This window comes from Geospiza fortis, unplaced genomic scaffold, assembly GCF_000277835.1.
Source record: "Geospiza fortis unplaced genomic scaffold, GeoFor_1.0 scaffold265, whole genome shotgun sequence".
Classification (NCBI taxonomy): domain Eukaryota; kingdom Metazoa; phylum Chordata; class Aves; order Passeriformes; family Thraupidae; genus Geospiza; species Geospiza fortis.
In genome coordinates, this window is record NW_005054393.1 from 2,582,015 (window position 1) to 2,607,404 (window position 25,390).

Sequence of the window (25,390 nt, forward strand, 5' to 3'; positions counted from 1 at the left end):
AATGCCAGACAAGCAAATTCCTCTGCCTGTTTCCCCTTACTCTGCCTGTTGTCTCCCCACTCTCCCACTTAGCATCCCCAAGGGGATGCTGGAGAGGCTGAGCGGCAGAGTGGCAGCAAATCCACTGCCTGACTATGGTGGGCAGCTCCAGCAAGCAGTCCTTGGGCACTGCATCACAACCTCCTTCTTAAAGGGATTTCAGGTACGTAACAGAGTCTCTGCCTTTTCTGGCTTTGAGACAGATATGTTAGCTTTTCTCTAGATAGGTGTGGACAAACACCAGGGCTCTCTTGGGCCAGAAATGCAGCACCACCAGGAGCTGCCAATGCTGCCCAGAGCTGCAGAAGGTGTGCTAGCATGGAGGATGATAGGGAGAGTTGACAGCCAAGCTGCCAGCAATGCCTGCAGGGTGCTGTGGCTCACACATCAGCAGTGGCTGACTCCATGTGTAACAAAGTCACACATTTGCTGTGGGAGTACTAGGGTTTTATTTCAATCTCTAGGATGCAGGTATGTCTACAGGTGTCCTCACAGCACGATGCTTTGGTAAATGTGAGACAGGCAGCATATTTTTAAAGTTCTGCGCTGACAGAGGACAGGCTGACTGCAGAGATGAATACAGTAACTTTACATATGGCAAATATTCACTACAAAGAACCCAGGAAGCAACTCATCAAATTTCATTTGCAATACTGTGTAAAAGGCTTCAGCTAAAAAGCTGTGTACACAATATGAAACCTCATGTCAGTGAATTCAACTGGAAAAAAAAATTCAACAAACCAAACCAAGGTCTTACAAGGTAAGGAAACAGGCAAAGAAAGCCTTCTCCTTCAGTAAGTGCTAGCACAGTCAGGAGCTGAGAGCAGAACTTGGACAATTCCAGTGAAAAAATTCTGAGTGTGTCTTTCTCCGCAATTTGTATTAATAAAAAAACTCTAAGTGAGCAATTTAATAACTGCAATTCAGAGCTCTAAAAGCCCCAAACAGGCACTAGTCTGAAAACAAATAATTACAAAATACAAATACAAACAGATCGAGGACCTGAGGAGGACAGTGAAACTCTCAATGGAATAATTAGCACCACATAACATCAGTCTGTGATTGCTCAGGCAGGCTAATTTTCAGGCTCTGATTTTCTTCTGAATACATTTAGTCCCTCCCCTCTTACAATAATTTGTCTGTTTCACTCTGCTTATTAAGACAGTGCCTGCCCCACACACACAGTTGAAGTCGTCTAGCCAAAGTGAGTGAAGTGGAGCAAGTGATGGGCCCTGTTATCCCACCCAGTGTCCCAGCCAGCCCCAGGGCACATCGGCCCACCCCCACCCCAGTTTGTACAGGCACTGGGATGTGAAAGGGAGCAGTGATTTTGCTGGGATGCTGCAGAGCTCACCTTGCAAGCTCGGTAGAGGTACTTTCTGTCCTGAGTTAGGTTATAGAGAGACAAGAAGGAGTAGCCATTGCCAGCAGTACCATGGCAGATCCCATACCCTTTTCTCAATAAACCTCTCTGCCAGATGACATCACTGCAATCCATAGCATCTTTCAGGTATTTATCCTCTTTAAAAGTCTGTGGAATAAAAACAGAATAAACACACATCAATTGAAGTATTAATGAAAACAAAAGGAAGCTGCTCCTGACAGATGTTTTGCTGTTTGCAATCTATTTTTCATAGACTTCTCTTTCTTTTCTTAGTAGGTTGTTTCTCCTTTTCCTGCAGGGTAAAAGAAAAAACTTTTCTGGTTTTTGTTTTCAAAATCAGAACTCCCAAAGAAAAAATTCAAGTTCAAGGCCTTTGGTTCTATAACCTACAATCTATTTGTAGGTTATGTGGTCCTTTTTTCTTCATTTTCTATTCCCAAACCAGAATTTGAAAATACAGAAATGTGATGCTGCCTCCAAGAAATGTAAAACAGAATAATGGATATCAAATCTGGTCCTAAATTGCTGGTCTGGTCTTCATGACTAATTCTTCCTGGTTGCTCATTGTCTGCCTTCAATTCCATGTAAAAAACGCCCAAGAATATCTCTTTGTGTAGCACGGGACTCTTTTCTCTGTCACAAATACAAGCAGGAACCCCACATTTCCTTTATGAGTACTTGTACTAGTATATTTGTGTAGTATATACTCAGAAGCAGTATTGAGTTTGAGCAAAGAACACTTTTGCAAAGTTTACTGCAACTGTTATACATTTTAAACATAGAGGGCTCATGCAGAAAGAAGCAAACAAAAGCAAGTAATTTAGCTGATTAATACCAGAATTCCACCTTTATAAAGCCACTTTGTTGCTCACCTTTGCCTAAATCACTTTACAGATCAACAAACAAAGAAAAAAACCCAAACCACCAACAACAAAAACCCCTACCAAAATAACCCCAACAAAACAAACCTGATGCACTACTGTAAACCTAGTCCTTTAGAGATGGTATCCCCTGCCAAACTATTTAGTAAGATAACAGAAGCAACTAACATGCATGATTCTTAAATTCACTAGCTTGATTCAGGAAGTGCCTCTCTCTGAACAGGGTTTGCCAGCTGCTTAGCCATAACATTTTGAATTAGGGCCTGGCGACAGCACTGGATTTCCAGGACAAACACTGCTGTCTGTTACCACAAGTCCTGTGCCTGGTATGAAAGCATAGCCAGCAAACATGTGCCATTTTTTTCTTTCAGTACTTCAAAAAGAAGAAGAATAATAGAAAAACATATGTTTCATCACAGAAAGGGGCCAAAAAGGAGACTGCTAATCAGAACTTGGTCCTATCCCTCTCACCTCTTGCAAAACATTTTGTGCTGGGGAAAGCACATTGACAAAGAAGGAGAGAGTGGATAAGTGTTAAGTCAATCTCCTACAACAGTCCAAAGAAAAAGCAACTGCAGCTGCTGTTACATGCAGCAATGCTGTAAGAAATTTAAAGTTCACATTTCAGGCAGCAGCATGAGTAATTATTCCATAAACCAAGCCTGCTTTTCATCAGCCCACCCAGATGCCAACCAGGGAATCTGTCAAGGAGGGCTGTCAAAAGCAAGAATCGATTTGCATAAATTTAATTAAACTGCATACTTTCAAATGTCACGCAAATCAGAAGCAACAAAAAGTCAGGTAGCAAACCTAGCTAAGAATGGAGAAGGGCAAACAGCAGGCTTGTGGTAGCTCAGCAGTTTTATTTATGCCCTGGAAGGGGCCTGGGATCTTAGCTCTGACGTTAAGTTCTCGAGAGTTATATCTTAATAAAGGAGTAATTTATGGAAGACATTCTTTGGCAAGGCACATAAACCTATATTTTTGAAAACCAACATTATTGTTAAAACTCTTAGGATGAAGATTCAAAGAATTTAGGTCAAAGTTCTCACACCCAGGATTCTGATGCCAAACTCTTTAAATATATGTCTCTTTTCCAAGAAAGCTTAGTAACTGCTAGCGCTCTAAGAAGAAATTTTACCCACTCACTTTCTCTTTAAAACATACTAAGTAAGTATGTATTCTGAGATTTTTAGGTGTCTTGCTTGGGGTTCTTGTTCAAAAGCCTACAACTAGAAAGATACTATATAAAGTCTTGCAAACAAACAGGCCTGCATATAAGTCTCTCTGTAAAGACAGAGGTATATATACATACATATGTGTATATATATACAAATATCTAAGAGCTTGGTGCTAATTACACCAAGGCTGTGGCTTTGATCCCTGCTTAGACCACAGACTTAAGGGCTGGACTCGATGATCACTGTGGGTCCCCTCCAACCCAGAATATTCTGTGAATCTGTGAAATCTATGAACACAGAATGATTTACCTTATAAGCTTGCATGAGCATGTGGATGACTCCAGGGGCACCATGGCACCAGTGAACCAGCCGGTCAGTCTCATTGCTCAGTGACGATGGGTAATTCCCAGATCGGAATTTTTTATGACGCACGTAGTCAATGCTTGGTTTCACCAGCTCTGTCAGGGTCTCCGGGTCCACATTTGCAATTGGCTGAGGAAAACATTAAAATAAACATCACTAAATACATCAACAGAAGTAGTAACAAATTGTGTATCAACACTTAATTCTACAATCTGTTTTCAAGTATCCTACATAAGTGCCCTTGATCCAAATACTGTGAATCACATCCTACACATTTAATTAATGCCTGCTTATTACACCCTTGCTAAGAGCATTTTTACAGTCATTGCAGAGACAAAGAAATTGGGGCACCAAGTTGTTACCTGTCTTAATGGAGGTGACACAGAAAGATTATGGAAGAACTGAGAACAGAGTATGATGACTCCCAGACCTCTCTTTGTAACTTAAAATAGGAAGAACACTTACAGGAGAAAGACATTTTTGTACACATGGTGCTCACATAGTACACACTTCCAACATACTGGGTTACACATTTTGTTTTAAAAACAACTATTTCCCAACAAATGAAGGAAAGTGTATATAGCAGCACACCTGGCAAGAGATTTATGAAGGCTGAAGTTTTCCATCATAAACAAAGCTCCCTGAAGCTATGGGCTATAAATCTGCATTTCCAATTTCAGAAGCAATAGCTACCTCACCAAATATCTAAACATCTTTGTACTACAAAATCATTGTTCAGTTGCTCTTAGGAATTTCCTTTCCAATATTTTTATTTAATTTACATCCTTGTCAAATGGAGAATACATCCATCATCCTGCATGTTCCGTGTAACTAAAGGTTTAGAAGCCAAGTAACTTGCATCTGCAGTTGGTCTTGGCTGGCATTCCCTCCACTACTAGCCCATTTTCCACCATTTTAACAGCAGAGCTCTATTTTGACACAATCTATATGATTTTTGGAACTTCTGCAAGCTGTGGGAACAACCACAGGCACTGGAGCCTATAACAGCCTAATAAGTGAGCTTATTTTTTAAAATAATTTTATTACTGATTCCACTATTTCCCACCAGTTCCAGCACATTTGTATTCAACAGGTGAGCACACTCCTAGAATTCAAAGTCTGACAGCCAAATTCAATAGCTATATTTTGAGTAACCTGAAGAAACGAGAAGCCTCTATTTCCCCTCAGACAGAATTCTATCCACCAGGTCCCTCAAGCAGACTGTTTCTGCTGCTCATCAGAAGTACACCTGAATACAGAGCAGCTTGTCATGAAAAATACCCCAAAGCTAATCAGCCGTCACTCAGAACCCTCCCTGTGTGGCAGGGAGGCTTCATAGGAATGTTTGTTTTGGGGCTCTTGATTTCACAAGGCAATCCTGCAGAAGAAGGCAAAGAGGATGGGGACCAACAATAAACGCCTTCAGTCGTGAGCTGTGCAAGGCAGGCCCAGCCCAGCTCAGAAATCCTTAGGAGGTAAATCCAAGAAGACCAGAGCTCTTTACAAACCTCCTTACCTTGTGCTTCCAAGAACATTTGAGTACAAGTGAGTTTTTTGCCCAAGCTGCTGAAGGTCCCAGCACTTACTTCAAACAGCTAAAGAGTAACCTACAGACAGGTGTGTGTCCTAACTTTCTGGCCAAGAGCAATGGTATGCAAACAGACACTTCTGTTTCAGGGTTAGTGAAAGGATCTTGGAGTAGAGACTTCCTAGCAAGCACTTCAGAATTCCCCCTCTACCTCCTGGATGAGTTATTTAACATGACTGATTAAGCTCTTATTCTTCTAGCAGCCTGTAAATAACTCCAGCAATACATGTTTTCTCCAGTTTTAGAAGTGTTTGGACAACACTCTGGGAACGTGGTATGATTCTTGGGGTGTTCTATGCAGGGCCTGGAGTTGGACTTGATGATTTTGATGTGTCCTTTCCAACTCGGCATATTCTGTGATTGTATGATATAGGTGTTGTATAGGAATTACTCTCAGTATCCTTCACATCCCAGGTGCAATGTTCAATGCCTTTTTTTTGTTATCAAATAACCACTCAACAAACCATCTCTTGAATTCTTTGATGCAAATACAGCAAAATTCACCCCATTTGGCGTGGGAGAGATGAGGAAAGGATGGGACTCTGATATGCCATCTTCTTCTGCAGTGGATGACTCAACTTTGCATGACTCACAATATTTAACATACAGTGAAAATATGGTAATCTAATGCTGCATAAACAATGGCTTTCTGGTAATTCTTAAAAGCAGCAATTACATGTAAAGGAAAAATAACTAGGATTTTAACATGTAGACAGAGTAGCTTCTGCTCAAACCAAAAAGCAATGTGCAATGATTTCTGCTATCAACCCTAAATAGTAAATGAAGGACGGAGCCTTTAAAGAGCCTTCTTTAGAAGACTAGATGTTTCTCCGAAAATCTAGCACTACCAGGGAAAGAAAAAGAGAAGCCAGAAAGCTGAAGGAAGCAGAAGAGGGTGGACAACCTTGTTGAAGAAAGCAGTAGGTAAAGACAGGAGCAGGGTAAATCAGAGCAGCCTGAGGCCCCAGTGGGATGGTCACTGCAGAAAATGGGTGTAGTGAGGTTAAGACACACTTCAGATAGCAGAGCAGTAGCTACTTCTATAGCAAAGTCAGCTGCTTTAACCAGAACTGCTGGTGGAAATGGCGTAAGGTAATCTGAAACGCAGCATTTTTTCTAAGCAAGGAATGGCTGAGCAGTGGCAGCACCAAATACCAGCTCAATCACTTCTGTAGTGAACATTGGTACACAGCTGCAGACTCTGAGGATGTACAGTCCTTCCATTTGCCTGAAGAAAACTCATTCTGCATGAGCTGGCAAGGAAATTGATATTTACAGAGAGGTACAGACTGGCAGCAGCACCTTCAAAAACCAGAAACAGATCCATTAAAGTTTTGCAGCTCTATGGCAGCCGTCTACAATGAATCTTAAGGCTCTTTTCCCAGTCTGTAGAACAGAAATAATCATAATCCTATTGCAAATCTATGGCAGGGGGGAATTGATTTAAGTATGGGAAAGAGGAGGTTTACAGAAGAGAGGAATCTCACTAAGGAAAACAGAAAGAGGAAAGCAGGGGTCATAAATACACTAAAGAACATCTGAATTTTGTGTGAGAAATAGGGGAGCTAAGGAAGAAGAAAAACATCTAAATAATAAAAGCATACTGAAGACTAACATGTCATTAAGGATAGTCTTCCAAAAGCACCAACACTGTGGGGGGACAAAAAAATCACTACAGAAAAGAGGGAAGGGCATGGAGGGCAGGAGGCATCAGCGGTGCAATAATTTAAAAATAGCAAAAAATTGAAGAGTGATGGATAGTAAGTGAATTTTTAGCTGTTCTAACTGCAGGCACCAGAAGAAGCATGAAGATGAGAGAAAGCACTTCACTGTCTTTGCTGAGGACAAGAAACCAGATCCTGAAAAGCTGGTGCTCTGAACCACAGCTCAAGAGTTAATTCATTCTAAAGTGATCCTACCCTAGTTACAGTTTTCTTCTATCAAACCCTTAGGCAGCACCTCAGCACAGTTCTGTGCTGCAGTCTAACTCCAAATTGTGAGACCCCGATCCAGCACAACACTGCACATGCATGAAAGCTGAAGATAAGATCCCTCTGATCAAAAAAATCCCTGCTACTTCACCCCAGCCAAGAGAAGATGCTCTTACCTGCATGAGCATGTAATAGATGCCAGCCACTCCATGGGCTGCTCCAACATACTGCTTCCTGTGCCACTGGTACAGCAGAGGACAGCGGTCTGTCTTCCGCTCCTCCTTGGAGAAGTTCTTCCCCGACTCAATAATAGCATCTATTACCTAAGAAAAAGAACACACCCTGATCACCTGAGTTGATTACTTCAATTCAGAGGGTTTTGCTTCTGCATGACTAAACTCACAACAAACAATAAGCCACAATACAGTGGCAGGACAACAATATTCAATTCATTTGCATTTGAGTGCTGAGAGAGAAAAGGTATTTTCCTTAATGATGAACTCAATTATATTTTAAGAATAAAAATTTAATCTATCAATATTTCTAATTACTTTTTTTCCAGCCCTGGCTTCTCTGGTTCTGGTATCTGCAAAACAGTCATGCATGCTCCCCACGCTACATTTCCTTTCTTTTAACTTAAAATACTTTCACACTTCTGTTTTAAGATTTTTTTTTTGTAACAATGTCTCAAGTGGTCAAAACTAGTTACATATTGACTTATTTCCTTGGCTGGACACAGACCCACCCACACTGGCCTGTCCCAGCCTCAGCTGGGCAAAAGGGAAAGGGGGAAGAGATGAATGAGATGAGACTGGGTTTCCAGCTCTAGGCCCCTCTTCTCTCCAGCATCCCTCTCTTAAATTGCTTGAAATATGTATGAGAGTGATCCCAGTTCAACCTCAGTGATACTGTGATGCTGGAGAGAGAAAAGTGTCCTACCTCTTTGATAACAGACTGCGGCACAGTGTCTGGACCAATTTCAGTGTTCAGGTACAGCAAGGCATACAGGTAACCTGCTCTGCCATACAGCAGCTCATCTGGAAGTTCAGAATCTGTGCTGATGACTGTCCTCTGGAGTTGCAACAACCTGCATCAGACAAGGAAGGGGAGAGTGTTATCTTCTGTAGAGACCACACCGCATTGTACAAGCCATCAATCCAACCAGAAGCAGAACAAATGGTGAAGCCCCACCAGCCCTCTTCAACTACTCCCAGTCCAGCTGGCTGCTGGGTTTATAGCAGGAGCTCTGCACACCTGCCATCTTGGAGATGGGAAACTGAGCTAGAGCCAGGTCAGTATAAGCACAGCTGTCAGGATTCTGTGCAGACAGAAACAGATGCAGGGTAGGAGATGGAGAAGCCCAGAGAGCTACTCCAGCAAAGACAGAAACCTCCTGGAACCTCTGGGAATTTCACCAAAGTGAAGAACACTAAATTGTACACGTTTAAGACAGAAAAAACCAAACACGCAAAAAACCCCAATATCACCATTTGTCATTCCCTCTACTAAGAAAACACATTGTCTCAAGCATTTAGCATCTCGGTTTTGAAAAGGACACTGCTACAATGCACAAGTGTTTTGCTTGCCTTTAGCAGTGAAAAAACAAGAAACAAGAAGTGCTGGCTATGGTAATTCTCATTTTCTCCAGAATGACTCTCTACTAATACTCTACCAGTCTGTATTAGCACCGAGGTGGATCAGAGATTTGTTTTATGGCCACTCCCTCCCTCCCTCTTCCCATCTTTTCTGATTAAATTGATATTTAGATGAAACCATGGTGATGATCCCATTTTAAATTGGGGGAGGGGTAACAACAATCAGGATTAAGACCAAATTCAATTCTCAGATTCTTCCAGCTATTATTTCTCAGGAGAAATGTTAGCATTAATATCATGCCATAGCAAAACCACTGACCTCAATCATGTGTTTACGCTGTCCCTGCTTAATACTAGAGAAAAGGTACTAAAAAACCCCAGTTTTATATCTCCTTTCTCATAACTATGCTTTGGGTTTAGAATTAAATTATTTTCTTCTAAATTGTCCACTATTAACTTTTATTGTTGAACTCATACAACTGGACAAGGCAAGAAGTTACAAGTGAAATCACAGATTACGTTTTGACATCTATAATGTACCACTCCGCTGGTGTCATGTATATATTTGTAAACAAAAAGTTATACATAAACAATAATCAAACTAAACTCCTTTTCAGTACTCCTCATAGAAATTACTTTCCTGGGAGAGGCAACACTAAAAGATTTACCGCTAATCTCATTCTGCTATACTCATGCTTTTTGCCTTACAGCAAGCAATGCTGCTTTCTGATCTGCATTCAAAATAACATGCCCAAGCTGACTGCCAGTTGTAAAAGTAAAAAACCCCAAACCTAACACTCACTTCAAAACTGAAATATTCATTCAGGAACAGCAGCAGAGGTTAATCACACTAGGATTCTAGAATAGAAAGAGACCAATTACAATTCCAAACATAAACTAGAATGGAGATGAGGACATAAGCCTCTTTGCAAATTCTGCCAGCCTGAGGTGTGCTGCTGGACAGCTATCAGATGGACTGTGGTGCTGAATGCAAACCCCACAGGGTTCTAGGGCTTCCAGCCCTTCCTGGGATAGCAGTCAACTCTGTATCAGCAAAGGCACAGTCAGCTCTCTAACGAAGCTACATCTAAATGGGATTTCTTGAGACATTTATTCCATTTAGATTACTTTGAAAAAGGGCTGGAATTTTTTCAGGCCACCCTTCATATGCTCTGACCTAATTAAATTCTTTGCCTTTACAAATCTGCTCCTGCAAATACTTCCTCTTTGATATATTAAATTTTTGTTATGTATCAATCCAATACACCATGTTTCTATCTGCCTGCATCCAGATCCAGTGCATCTGTTTTGTAATGAATCTACAATTAAGACCCACTCTTTACAGAAAGCATCACATACTGCACAAGCACTACATATTGCTGATGACAAGAGCGTGGCTTTTGTTAAATGTCACTTCAATGTGACAAAATCAGAATGTGTGTGCACTACAGATATGCCCAGGACATCCTGTCCTAACAGCGATAGAGGACTCAAGATAACCGACTAAATATGAATCAAGCAAGCCAGCTTTAAAAAGCCTATTTTGTATTCCTGTACCGCAACCTGATCAGGAGAGAAAGTGTCCATTCTTTAACCCTGTCCTCTAGAATTTCACTTGCAAAGTAACTGAACCAATGCTCTCTACAAATGAAGGGCATGACATTTCCCATCATCAACCACTTACTTGGCAACACAATCTTGAGATTCACTGCTGTTTTTCAGCTTGTGGTAAACCACTGCACCCACTGCCAATGGCCCAGCATCACCACAGAGAAAAGTAACTCTTCTGCCATTCAGATTGCGAAGGATTCTCTTCACGTAATCAAGAGATCGCTGCAAGTGGCTCTGGTTTTTCGTGACGCGGTATAGTTGCAGATATAATAGGGCAATACCTGAAATGAACACATGAAAAAGAGAGAGTTTCACTTACTTTTCTTTCTAAGTGTATCCTATTCCCCTCTTTGGTGCCTCTGAACCAGTAACTCAAATGTGAACAGGTATTTTGGCAATAAAAACATGTCAGTCAAAGGTCCTAGCTTACGCAGTGTGAAGGCACTGGGCCACTATATGGATGTCATTTCAATGGGATGGTGGGAAAAATAAAAATTATCCGACTGAAGCCCAATGGTAGAGTCTCAATTTCCAAAAAAAGAAGAAAACTCATGACCCGGGCCTCAACACTTGGCAAACTGTATTGGGTTTGCATAACCAAGCCTTGGTAGTGGGGGGCTACAGGCTTCTGTGAGAAACTGCTGGAAGCTTCCTTCATGTCTGGCAGAGCCAATCCCTGGTGGCTCCAAAGGCTGATGTGCCACTGGTCAAGACTGGGAAATTAGAAATAGTGGTAATACCTCTGTAATAACAGATTTGGGAAGAAAAGGAGAAAAAGTTATTGTGCAGCTGTAATTGTGGCCAGAGAAGACTGGAGTGAGAATGTGTGAGAGGAACAACTCTGCTGACACTAGGGTCAGTGAAGAGGAAAAGGGAGGAGGTGCTCCAGGCACTGGAGCTGAGATTCTCCTGCAGGCTATGGTGCAGATCACGGTGAGACTGTACCCCTGCAGCCCATGGAGGACCATGGGGATGCAGACATTCATCTGCAGCCCCTGGAAAAGACTCATGGAGCACGCCAAAGCAGGCATGCCAGCCTAAGGTGAGGTTGTGACCTATTGGAAGGAGGCTGTAACCCCTGAGGGGAGAGGAGCCCACACTGGAGCAGCTTGTGCTTGAAGGACTGCACCCCATGGAGAAGTGACCCATGCTGCAGGTTTGCAGAGAGCTGTTGCTCGTGAGATGGACTCACAGAGAACTGTCTCTTTTAGGAGGGACCCCATGGGGGAGCAGGGGAATGACTCTTCCCCCTGAGCAGTGGGCGAAACCATGGGTGATGAACTGACCATAACCACCATTTCCGGTCTCTCTGTGCTGCTGGGGGAAGATGTAGAGCTGGGAGGAAGGGAAGAAGGTGTTTTGAAGGTCTTATTTTACTTCTCACAATCCTGCTCTGATTTTGCTAGAAATAAATTCAATTAATATGTTTAATTCTAGCCTGTTTTGCCCATGATGGTATTCAGTGAGTGATCTCTCCTGGTCCTTATCTCAACCCATGCAGCCTTTGTTATATTTTTCTCTTCACTGTCCAGCTGTGGAGGGGAGTGAGAGAGAGGCTTTGTGCCCTGGGTGTGCAGGGTGCCCTGCACTCAGCTGGCATCACCCACTACACAAAGAGATCACTGAAGATTCAAAAATTTGAGTTAACAAACACGTGTGACTGAGTATACTAATTGTACAATTCTCATCTATTATATGCAAGAAGTGGCTTCCCTTTTGATTTGTAAAAGGATATTTTGATGAGTTTTTGGATTCAAGCTGCCAAGTTCTTCACACCCCCTAAAAGTATTTCACAACAAGATTACAAGCTTGTACAAGTCAAGCAGGTTTATAAAAGCCAGAAGTCAAATCAGGGCTCTAAGAATGTGAGGAGGTACTATCAAGCTTCACTCCATTGAACTCATTACATAGTTTTCCATTCAAACAAACCAAAACCTTAGAAATAACAACAATGTAGGCTGAAGGAAGTGAAACAAATCCATCTAAGTGGATGCCTATTGGCCAATCACTTATCTACAGACCACACTGTAACCCAAACCTATTTCAGAATGGAGAGAGCACTCTCCTGGAGCCTCATCCAAAGCCGAGTACACACAAGGCCCTCTCTGAGCTCCCAGAGAGGCTACCTCAGTAGTACAGAACAACAGCACCACAAGAGTGCTGGTACATCCTCACATGTTCCCTGGGCAGGCTCTGAGTGAGCCTTTCTAGGTGAATCTAAGAAAAAAGCTGCAGAGTTTAGGTAGCCCAGTTCAGCATCATGGGAACTTGTGGGCTATTTACAGGGATTTGTGGAACCCTTTTTTATGCTGCAACAAATGTGTAAATACCTTGGCTTGACCAAAGGATGATTAGAAATATAGCCACAAAGTCCACTTCATCTCATCCTTCCTAGTGTTTCTCAGTGCAACACCCTTAAAATGGTTCCTCCAAGAGGTCTGGCCAAAAAGTACAAGAAGTCAAGTAAAAAAGTACTTGTATAAGTAAGATGGACTCTTACATGCGTCCCATGATTGCTACATGCCAACAGCAGGTGTTCCAAGATTTTAAAGATGTTTCACAAAATGCAAGCCAATGCTCATGACTGCGCTGCCACTAAGATTTGTCTAGACTTGGTACATAAAAAGCAGGGCAGTCGTTTACAGCATTACTTTCACCTTCTGATTTGCACACTAGCAAAATGCAGCAAAGAGCAAATTTTGGGAAAAAGTATCTGCATTAAGCATTTTAAAAACCAGATCATTAAACACTTTTATTCAGAACCATATCCACAGGAGCCTTGAAAGAAGTTAACAGCTTGGAATAGATGTAAATGGCAATCCTTCTACAGGATGGAAAAATCCCACACTCATTAGACAACGTCACTTGTTCATCTATATTCCCGTTTCAGCTAATGATGGCTGTTACTTTTACCTTATGACTCATTTTCAGTATGCTCTGGTTTATCAGCCATAATTTCAGCTGTCAGTCACTGTGCCAGAACACAGCTCCCCAGGAGCCATTCCGTACTGTCAGCACGAGAAAGCCCACCACTGGAGATCTGCATGCACTCAGCAGCCAGTCACTTTCAGACCCTGAAACACATCTATCTTTTAAGCCTGAGTTGTCTAAAAGTTCCCCACCCATCCACCCACAGCACCATCTGTACCAAAACATCAAGAAAAAAGCAAAGAAATTTTACCCTTTAATTGCCAGATTTAAGCCTAAGGATGGATGAAGGCTAGAGAGCTTTTCCAAGCTACTCCCCCCTCATGACAGAGATAAAATAATAGATCTCCTCAGGCCACATTTCAAACATGTGGTGCTAAAAGTTTAAGTATGCCTGAAGCTTGAGCTAGAAGAGCAGGAACAGAATATGCCAGTCTATCCAGCAAAGTCATACTTAACAGGCCTAGATGGACATGTCCTGGCAACTTGAAGAACAGTGGCCACATCAGACATGAAAACTGAAGGCTCTGCTTAAAGGATCAGTGTCCTGGTTTCAGTTAGGATATAGTTAATTTTCTTCTCTGTAGCTACAGTGCTGTGGTTTGGATTTAGTGTGACAATAACACTGATAGCACACTGATGGATTACCTGTTGCTGAGCAGTGCTTACCCTAAGTCACAGACTTTCCATTTTCTCATGCTCTGCCAGGGAGCAGGTGCACAAGATGCTGGGAGGGACCATGGCCAGGACAACAGACACGAACTGGCCAAAGGGATATCCCCCTACCACAGGACAGCATGCTGGGTACATAAACTGGGAGGAGCTGGCTGGAAGCCACCAATCTCTGCTCAGGCATGGGCTGGACTTTGGTGAGCAGGTGGTGAGCAAAGGCACTCTGCATCACTCATTTCTCTTGCATTTTATCCCTCTCCCCTTTTCATTACAATTGTAGTTATTATTGTTGGCTCCATTACTATTATTATTTTACTTTATTTCAATTATTAAACTGTTCTGATGTCAGCCTATGGGTTTTATCTTTTTTTTTCAAATCCCTTCCCTATGCAACTATGGCAGAAGGGATGTAGGAGAGGCAGGGTGTGAGCGCTCAGCTGTGTGACATTTAGTTGCCAGGTGAGGTTAAATCACACCAATTAGAAGAGCTCATTTACATCTGGACAGCATCAGTGATGCCATGCTAAATGAAAAATGGTCCCAAGCAATAACCATCACCTGCATATGCCTAATTTTCCTCATGATCTTCTGTCTTATATCCTTACCTCCACACTCCCCCTCCTCACACAATCATTTTACCATTTTTGTACAGACAGAACAAGAATAGCCAAACTACCCAAATTCCAGATTTGAAGGCTACAAGCTTCTGGCCACAGAACATATTCCCCCCATCTACTCCCAGTGATTACAAAATGCTGTTGCCATTAGAAAACTGCTAACTAGTAGTCTGTCGAACAGAAAAAGGTGAAAAGTAACTCTCTTTTAAAAGCAATTTTAAAGAAACAAGAGATAAGGTAAAAGAGCAGCCTTAGAAAATCCACTCCTTTTGCAAAACTATGATCTCCATATACAAAAGTCAATTTTCATTCTGTATCTTTGTTTGCTGAAGTCAATGCAAGTTACAGGCATTAGTGACCAAGGTTCCAGAGTTAAAAGAAAAAACAACTCACAAAAATTTCCATAACAGAGGATTTCTGCCACTCCTATGAGGATATCAGAATCTCCTGTGCATAAATCCAATTACATCATTTAACAAATACATTTCACATTCTAGTTTTCTCACCAGTCCAGCCAGTATAGGCAGAGCAGTCATGTGGATCTGCCGTCTTCAGCCCTTCCTCCATTTGTTGCAGAAGGTCCTTGATTTTTGCCTGGATCCGTTTTGAGAACCGAGCATTGACCTGAAAGCAGGAGACAGGAAACAAGCCAGAAAAGAAACAAATTAAAGAATGCAAAGTGCCTGATCTACTTTCTTGTTTGGGAAGAAAACCAAACCAAACCAAAACCAATCAAAGAATAACTAGGAAATAAACAACACATACAGCAATCACCAGCATCAAGGTGGTTCATCTTAAGCATGTCTCACGTAAATGCATTCTGACTACCTTTTAGGGTAAGTTACAGGTATCTACATGACAAAAATTACCTATGCATTCTTTAAAGTCACAGAAAAAACAGCTACGGACACTGTGACAGCATGTAATTCTAATCAGGGTCCTGGTACCAAGACCATGTTATAGACAAACAGCACAAGCCCCCCATGTTATAGGTGCTTGCTTTCATCACAAGGAACCTGCACACCCTTTGTAGCACCACAGAGCAGGAAAAAGCCCAAGGAAAAGAAATGTACCAGGTGACCAGTCTTTTTGTACAGAATACTCAAGACAATCAAGCCAAAGAAGGGCAGAAGCAGACAGCATCTTCAGCTCAAGCATGAAGGCAAAGAAACAAGTCTGATTTTACACACTGCTTGCTTTTACTTTTGACCAAAAAGTGCTTATATAGATGAAATACATTATATATATATTACATATATGTAATGATAATTACATATATGTAATAATACATGATATATATATTACATATGTGTTTACCCTTTCCAACATTTCTCTTCATTATGCACACTTTTAGGGAAGATATGTTACTGATTACTCCTTAAAGCCTACGGAACATGGAAATTAGCACAGTAGTACGGTAAGTTCTTGCTTGACTACAGCACATCCCAAAAGTGTGTGGTTTGGGTAAATTACAGGTCCTGGATGCCACGATGCAACCGATTACATAAGACATGCCACATTTTGTACTCTCGTTCAGAGAGAAACTTCAAATGAAAATCAGTGATTTCAAACATCCATCCAACAGATTCAGAAATCAGAAATATTTAAGAATTGCACAAGGCTTCTGACACACCAAAAATCTTCAGGGTGAATAGTTCAAAACCATTTAAGGATATCCATGGTAGGATAGGAAGGGAGAAGGAAATTGTGCCATTATATCTCACATTGAACACATATAATTCTAGAAAGAGAACAAGCTAGAGACACCTTAACTTTCTCCACTATCTCTAAAAATAGCAACTAAATACAGTAGGCATCTGAAGCCTGTTATTCTTCTGCCTTAACATGGTGGTGTTAAGCACTTCTCTGTTAGGGAACTGTACTATGCATCCATATCACCACCACCCCACCACCCTCCCTTTCTGACTAGTTCAGTGAGGTCTCAACACAAAGGAAAACCTTCCTCAAGGGCAGGGCTTCTCTCCTTCAAAAGACAGCTATACCGATACTAAGGCATATGGTGAAACAGCATGAGGATATTCACATGGATGCATCCAGGCACAGAGCTCAGCTTATCTGACAAGAGTGAACTAAGGCTTCAGACTCCCCTACTGCACATCACAAGCACGCTGCTTATCTTTTTGTTCTGACAATACACCTGCTGTTACCAAATCAGGATATTTTATATCAAACACCAGATTAAATTACTTAGAGGTAGGAGGGAAATACTAGGACATCAGGATGCCTGGGGTCTGCATTGAAATCTCAGTCCCATACAAATAATTTAGATCAGGTTGGTAATACCTCTCTCTCTAGAATCTGAATTGTGACTTACTAGTCTTGGTTCAGTGCTTGAAAAAGCACAGATTAAAGGATATTTTTACTAATATTTTTATAATTATCTGTAAGTCCAAACAAAGCTACTCCCAAACTTATGTCAGTGTGAAAAGGTTAAAAGTGGCAACCAAGTTTTCCCCAGCTATCTACTTCTCTCTTTTTTTCTCGTTGCTCTGAAGCTTTCACAAGCAAGCACTGTCACTGATCATTTTATAAGATTCTGTTATAAGCTTGTAACAGATGCTTACATGCACTAGAACAAATTAATTACATGAAGAAATGAATGTTGAAAGGTGACTTTAGAAGATTTAAAAGCTTCCTTCAAGGAATCTTGGGGCAGCATCACAACTGAGCATAACACACACACTTGTGTGGAGCACAGATTGATTTTCATCAGAAGCACATTCATCTCAAGAAGATGTTTCCAGCTGGCATTCAGCCTTTGCTGCAGGTGACTTGTTATTCCTGTAGGGACAAACAAAAACCAGGAAGCCTGATCTCTGATATCCAGTGGCATATTTACTTCTGGTTCACAAAAGACTGGGTAATAGCAGGAACTGAAGGGTATCTTCATTACTCCTCTGCTGCTGCAGAAAGAACAACCATTATCATCCCAAACACTGCTCAAGTTTCATATTGTCAAAACACAAAAACAAGGGTTCATTCCCCATTATACCAAATAGAGCTTTGTGCCATACTGGTTATGGTAAATAAAAAGGTTCATTATCAGCACAAAAGTGATGCAGAAAAACCAAAATATGTTGGTTTAGAAATTATCAGTTTTGTTATTTATTTGAACCATATCACTTTTTCCATTGCAGTGCGAGAGCAGGCAAAGCTATATCCCAATACAAAGTCTTCCAAAGCCAACAAAAATGTAAAGCATGTAAGATGTTACTTATGTAACATCACTCACCTTTGGCACTAATCACAAGATGTCTAAATTATGCTGTCCTTGTTAGCAATACCTGTCTCCCCTATCTGCTTTCTTTCATTTGTAGGGTTTCTAAAGAGAATTTAACTCATCTACTTCTGTAAATTCAACACTAGAGCTACATACCTACATTAGAGCACGGTGCTAATAACACCCAGGTCACGGGTTAGATCCCCATGTGGGCCATTCACTTAAGAGTCGGACTCAATTGTTGTTATAGGTTCATTCCAACATAGAATATTCTGTGATTCTGTTATAATAAAATATTTAAAATAAATTATATATATATATATATATTTAGAATTTCTTTAATAATGCAAATAAAAATCTCCTAAAAACCCCAAATATTTCACTTGCAGTCAACATTACAATAACATACCAGTTCTTACTGACCATTGCAAAACAGGCCATGGTGTTAAAACAAACCAGAACCAGGGGCAGATGAGGCAATAAGCAGCTGGTATGTATGCATTCTATATCATGATTTCTGGTAGGTAAGAGAAGTCTGTAACTAATGCAAATAAAAATCTCCTAAAAACCCCAAATATTTCACTTGCAGTCAACATTACAATAACATACCAGTTCTTACTGACCATTGCAAAACAGGCCATGGTGTTAAAACAAACCAGAACCAGGGGCAGATGAGGCAATAAGCAGCTGGTATGTATGCATTCTATATCATGATTTCTGGTAGGTAAGAGAAGTCTGTAACTTTAAAGTCTCACATGCACATTTGGACCAAATGTCACAGTGCTGATATAAGTCTGACAATGTAACCCTGAGGCTTCATGGCACTCCTTTTGGCATTAAAAGTAACAGTCTGGTTTGACAGACATGGGATGAGTAATCTCACTTGCAATTGTCAAAGACATTTAGATACCCACGTGTTGTTCAAAAACACCTCCTGGCATTTACTTGCTCATGACATCTATGCTAAGAAGTTGTGCAGAGTCACAGCAGGGCAATGGAGACTTGAGCTCACAACTTCCTCACAAGTTGCCATGTCCCAATCTTACTTGCTACCACCAGCTCCCAAAACAAACATCTTGCTCTTAACCCTATTTTAATTCATCCTGTTTTGGGGGATAGATGCCACATGCAAAACCAGACTGCAAAAGTAAGCAACTGATTCAGCAGAAGTAGAAAGGAGATTACCTATACACACAGTGTTACCTCCCAGACAAGAAGAATATATACTTTTAATTCACCTCATTTTGTTGTTGGTGATGTGTAGAACAGAATACATAACATGGTGCTGTGTTGTCTCTGCTGAAGTGTATTTCAAAGAGAAGAAAATAGAGCTCAAGTAGGTACTGCAGCAAGAACTCATTCAGAAACCAAACTTGCATAGAAGATGGCGGAAAGGACATGACAGACACTGATGAGGAAGAATGTAGTAGGGGAAAACTCACAGTTCTGCTGAAATGAGGAATCCTGGCTGTACAGAAATCATTGGGAACTTTGCCACTGACTGTAAGGGAGCCAGGTTTCACACCCATGCATTGAAGCATGGGTCTACTGAAGCAGGATGAGCTCTCATACTCACCTCCACAAGTTCCTGCAAAAGCAGACAAGAAGGGATGGCAGTAGGATCCCATATGCAGAATCTAGCAAGGTCTGCTAGGAGGTGACCAGTCTTTTTGCACAGAAGAACAAGTTCTACTTTATTTTTACCTAAGTCAAAAGACTCTTACAGCTCCAAGAGCAACACCTTCTTCTGTGAAAATACCAGATACTGTTCAAGCTCATCACTCAGCCTCTGAAACACTCAAACACAGTTCTGTGATATGTCTCAGACAGGTCCTCCAGAAACAAATGCCAGTTCTGCAAAACCACATGCTTAATAAATGCTATGAAACATTACTGTCTGTAGAGCACATTGCACTGTTTTTCAGTGATCTGTCACTTAGTGCCATACATGTGACAATAGGGAAAAAAAGTAAAAAAAAAAAATACAAAAAGAAGGGGGAGAGGAGGAAGGGACAGAGAAATCAATAGCTGTAGGCAAATTCCTACACTGCTACAAATGCCAGCTTATGAATAGGCTTTAAACACAGTCGTGGCCCTGTCTCAGAGGATACAAGGGCATGAAAAGCATCATTAAAAGGCAAACATTCAAGTTATAAGAAAGAACTACTTAAGGCATGTGAGAAATAAGAAGACTGTGTCTCTAATGCATTTGTGTGTGAAAGAAGTTATATGTCTCATTGGTTATAGGACAGCAAAAATCCAAAGCTTAAAGACGTAGTTCATCACAAAGAATCAGCAAAGAGCTCCAGATTATTGGTAACCAAAATAAACACAATTAACAGATATCCTGTGTTTTGGGAAATGAAGACTGATAAAGCAAAAGAGCAATACTGAAAATCACTGGTCCTCCAGGTAGCCTAATACCAACATTCAACTTCTTGAAAGCTGAGAAAAGAAGTCTGTTCTGAGTATGATTTAAAGTCACTCACTACACAGAAGTGTCTAGCCCAGCTGTGACATTTTTAGGTGGTCCTCAAGTTTCAAAAAAAGCTAAAACCTCTACCAATTCTAAGTTACCTCAATGCAGAGAGCAGATATATTCCACATATTGAGTTTGACAGCAGATAAGTGCAGTTAGACCCAAATAAAATTTATTTTCACCAGGAAGCAAGTACGTGTTATTGCACTTGCCCACACAACTAGCTGGAGTAACAAGTCATTAACATGCAGGTTTGTAAGATAAATCTAGAAACTGATGAAGAGTGGATGGATGTGAGACAATTTAATCAGAACTTGGGGGGCTGATTTTATGAAGTATTTTCATTCAGAACTGGCTGATTAAAATCAAACAGGCTTAACTCTGTGGTCACCTCCTGAAAAGCAGGAGAGGCTTTCACTACAAAAGCATCAGAAAAGCCCTAAGCAGTGTTCAGTGCTGCCTATGCTGTAGGAAAGAAACAGCAGCTCTTCCTTTCAGGCTGTGCACAACTGCCAGGAGTTAGTGAGGGACAATGAAGTCCAACAGACTGATTTTCAGGCTCAGTTTTGACCAAGAGTCTCAAAAAGCAAAACAAACTTTCCTTCTGAAGAATCACAGAGAATACTGCAAACCTTGTTTGTTTCAGAGTCCCCTATGAAAATAGCACCTGCCTGAGTTGGACAGCCAGGAAATGGTCAAAAAAGTAACAAGCTCAAGATCCCAACTACCTCATCCCACATCTCTGGAAAAAAGTGGGAAGAATTATTTAGTGGCTTCGGAGCTTGAATTTTGCCTCCAATGCAATAAGTTGTATAATTCCCACTAGTATAAGTTGTTGCTGAGTCAGTCCCAAGACACAGAGAAATTGCTGTTCCCAGTGAGATATCTAAAATGCCCAGTGAGACACCCCCCAAAAAATTTTAAAAATAAAACAAAAATCAAAAACAAACAAAAACCAACCAATAAAAAAACCAACAAAACCAAAAACAAAGTGAAAAGACAAGTGAGGCTATGACAAAAATCCATATACAGATATATATATATGTATGTATGTATATCCATTTAAAAATATATTTTACAGGAGGAGGAAGACTGAAAGCCACATAAGGGCATTATCAGAAGTAACACGATACTGAGAAAGCATTAGGAAACTAAACACTACTAAATCACCCAAATGATAAATCTAAGTAAATATTCTATATCGCCATTAATAGGTACTTGCCAACGAGCACCATTATTTTTGAACATGTTCCCTGTAAGAAGTCCCCTGCAAAGCCTAATAAGGCATTGTATACATTTCTGAGAATATACCACTTTTTTCTAAAATTCTTAGAACATCATAGCAAGTCAGGAAAAAACATATAAAGAAAGAATTTGCCTAAAAAAGCAGTTAAAAGTTTGGGCACTCTAGTGACCAATCCATGAAGTCTGAATCTAATTTAGCTTCTGTCTTGTGATTCCACAACAAATCCAGACAATCTTAATGGAAGGGCTGGGATCATGTTAATTTCTTGATGACAAGGATGCTTTTTTTTTTGTACAACCACAAAAAGCAGATCATTGTCTAGGCTTCCACCTTCCCCTGGCTGAGCAGATAATATCAGGCTGCCTTTTTTCCCCATGTCATGGGCCTGTAGTCAGTGTGAAGGAGAATCCCCAATCACACCTGACCATACTGCAAATGTAGCCAGAGGGCTGTGGTGACTCTGAGGACAGGAGGCAATAGATCCTTGAACAAGCCATCACCACCCCTCAGGAGCAAGCTCTCCTCACCCTTTTCCTTCCCAGGAAATCCTTTAGAGCTGTGTAACTCTCTACCACACTAGGGAACTAAGAACTAGGGAGTGCTCTTTGTTATGAGTGCATTAATTTCTCTGCCTCCCCCAGCCATCTACATTTCCATTTTGAAAACTTTTGGACTGACCACTTCGAGATAATATCTACAGGTACATTTCTAGGTTAAGGTATTTCTGTGGGGCCCAAACAAAAAAGAAAAAGGCTACAGGATGTGTGTTTGATTGAAATATTAGACATCACTTATTAAACAAAGGTTTACACTTAAAATTATGTTTCTTGTTAATCTAGAATTAATGCTGTCTGATGAATTATTACCTTGGCTTTCTCAGACAAGTTACAGAAGCAATTTAAGTCCAAGATACTTTAATGATGAAGAGCAGAGCCCACATAGATAGCTGCATTGTTTACTGTGGCTAATAAGGAAGCAAATCAGCAACCTCAAATTCTGTTCTCCTACTCCCATACCTTCAAGATTTCTGAACAATATTTTACCCACGCACACTTCCATATGGAGATTGTTGTCCCAATTGTCTCACCTTCCAGACAACGCCTTGAAGAGCTTCTTGTACTTTTATCAAGCAGGTGAATTTTAGATGGCAATCATGACAGACTAAGAAATCGAATGGATTAATAATGCATTGCCTTCCATGACAACAGCAGAGCCCTGCACACCTCAGGCTGTCATTACGTGAGTCACTCAGTGCTCCTCACTCCACTCAGCAGCAGATGGGAGAGGAAGGAATTATGCACTGCACTGAGGCCTTCTGAAAGATGCCCTCATTTTTAGGAAACCTGTGTGCTTGTGCACCGAAGTTTACAGAACAGACTTCCTACCCTGCGCAAAGTCCTTTTGTCTTCACTGGGGCTTTAGGCAAGCAAAGACATTTCTCCGATGGAATGGGAGTCATTAAATGCAAAAATAAAACACTAAAACATGAACTGAAAATCACAACAACAACAAAAGCACCCCAAAAGTACCCATCATGAAATGTCACAAAAAGATAGTACTAAGAGTGACAGCATGCAAATACTTCAAAGAATATAAATACACATAAATATTCTCACAGCTATATTCTAGTCCAGAAACACATGACTCCTGAGATTTTGCAGATGCAAAAACAAAAGAAAATGTACACTTGCTTCTGCCTTCTCCTATGAAATACACAGAATTGCTGTAGTTACATGGTTTTAAGGCAGTACAGAAGATTTTTTTTTCTCAGAGGCACTTCATCCACCTGAACAGAGCCCAGACACCATCTTTTATCAAATACAAGACTACTCAGGTGCTCTAACATATTTTCTGAACACACCTGCACAAATAGCTGCTGACTGCCACTTTCTAAAAAGGAATGTCATCCACCATTGATGCTGGGAAAAAACACATGCATGCACTGTAAAACACCATTCTCATGCACAGGAGACCCTAACAGGCATTCCTAATGTGAACACAGGGCCAGAAATTCTTGACTAACTCATTTCAGTTCTGCCACAGAACAACATCTCTCAATTTGGATTCATTCAAGAATCAAATCTGAAGTAAATTAGAGTTGAACTATTCTGCAATAGAGCTAGTATACTCTGGAATTTATAGATGTTAATCTAAGGATGTAGCGTTCATCTTCAAGGATGTTCATCTTCTTTTGATATCTCACCATTCTTCTGGTTAACTCACTTGAGAAAGCTTTAGTCCATCTGGATCAGCAGTAAATGAAGGAGTGTTTTCTCTTTTAAAATATGGACATGAAGTGTAGGGTTTAAAGCAGGTACACAAGATGACTGGCCTACAAGGGACTCAGTATGTTTTTTACCAATTTAACAACAATATATAGCTATAGTGGTTCTGCCATCTCCTCTCTGCCTTTATAATTCAACTCATCATACTTGGATGACTTTTATAGACTAAGCCAGATACAAAAGAACAAATAAATAACAGTTCTCTTCCACAGGGAAAAAAAATTAGTTTTACCAACACTCAGCATACTGCCAGGCAGCTGTATACAAAACAAATCAGATTTCACTTTTGAACCTACTCTTGCTTTTTAAACCTTCTCAAATGCTTTGCTTTTGATAGCTGCAATTAACTGCAGCAGTTAGACACTGAAGCCCCAAAGCATTCTCTTTTGTGCACTCTGCTTAGCCACATACAACTTCATAAACCTCAGTCATAAACAACTTGGTGAAACCTTTCACTGCCTAGGACTGATGGTGAGCTGATGGTGTCCTGCAGGTACTTACAGTGGTCAGAGCAAATGTCCCTCCCACTGCTGGGCATCACCATCCCTGTCTCACTCTATCAGTAAGTCAAGGTAATTCCATATTGCCACAAGCTGGAAAATACAGAGCTGGTATCAACAGCTCTTTCCTTTATTCATCCCAGCATACAATCAAGAGAGTTAGGAAGCTAACTTTCCACCTTCAATGCACCTGTGCTTATAGCAGTGTCACCATGCAGTGTTTTCCATGCAAAAGATGACAAAGCTGCACAGTATTGAAGGACAAGGCTGCAGAGGGGCTAAATGACAGAAAGTCCATACTCTGGCATTCCTTCCGCAGATTAATCCAGCCTGCATGTTAACAGGCCAGGCCAGAGCAGCTTCTCTACCTAAAACCTAAGACACTCAACACTATACCAAACAGCAGCACATGGCATCAAGGAGATAAACAGAGCAGGAAGACTGCAAACCTTGTGTGACCAGTCCTACCAGGCAAACCTTCTGCAAGCATGAACCAACTTGCCAGGTGCCTATCATGGTGCACCTGAACCTATAAAAGTGCACGTCAGTAAATAAACATGTGAGAACAGTCTAGCTTCACCTAGTGAGTGAGCGTTGCTGTTACCCGAGAATAAACTCTCCATTTCTAGATGGGCGTTCATCTTTTCCATTCCTTTATGCATTTTCTCTGGTGAAACTCGGTCAACTTCTGCTGACAACTTCTTTTGAGACACCAAACCACCGTGGTATGACCAGCTATAGCTGTTCTGCGATACAGCGTTCAGCTGGGGCACCGCGTTCATTCCCGTACCGGAGTAAAACAAACAGCCCGAATTCAGAGCCGCTGCTGCCGGGCTGAGCTCCCGCTCC

General features: G+C 41.0%; 1 protein-coding gene across 1 annotated transcript in view; it reads right to left on the reverse strand.

Moving 5' to 3' along the window:
• LANCL2 (LanC like 2) overlaps window positions 1-25,323 on the reverse strand; it is a 32,018-nt gene extending 6,695 nt beyond the window's left edge. The window contains exons 1-8 of the mRNA XM_014308923.2: window positions 25,146-25,323; window positions 16,515-16,531; window positions 15,297-15,414; window positions 10,647-10,854; window positions 8,307-8,454; window positions 7,544-7,690; window positions 3,795-3,977; window positions 1,394-1,570 (exon numbers count right to left, since the gene is read on the reverse strand). Coding sequence (XP_014164398.1) covers window positions 1,394-1,570; window positions 3,795-3,977; window positions 7,544-7,690; window positions 8,307-8,454; window positions 10,647-10,854; window positions 15,297-15,414; window positions 16,515-16,531; window positions 25,146-25,323 — 1,176 coding nt within the window. The remainder of the gene's footprint in view (window positions 1-1,393; window positions 1,571-3,794; window positions 3,978-7,543; window positions 7,691-8,306; window positions 8,455-10,646; window positions 10,855-15,296; window positions 15,415-16,514; window positions 16,532-25,145) is intronic.
• Window positions 25,324-25,390: the final 67 nt, after the last annotated feature.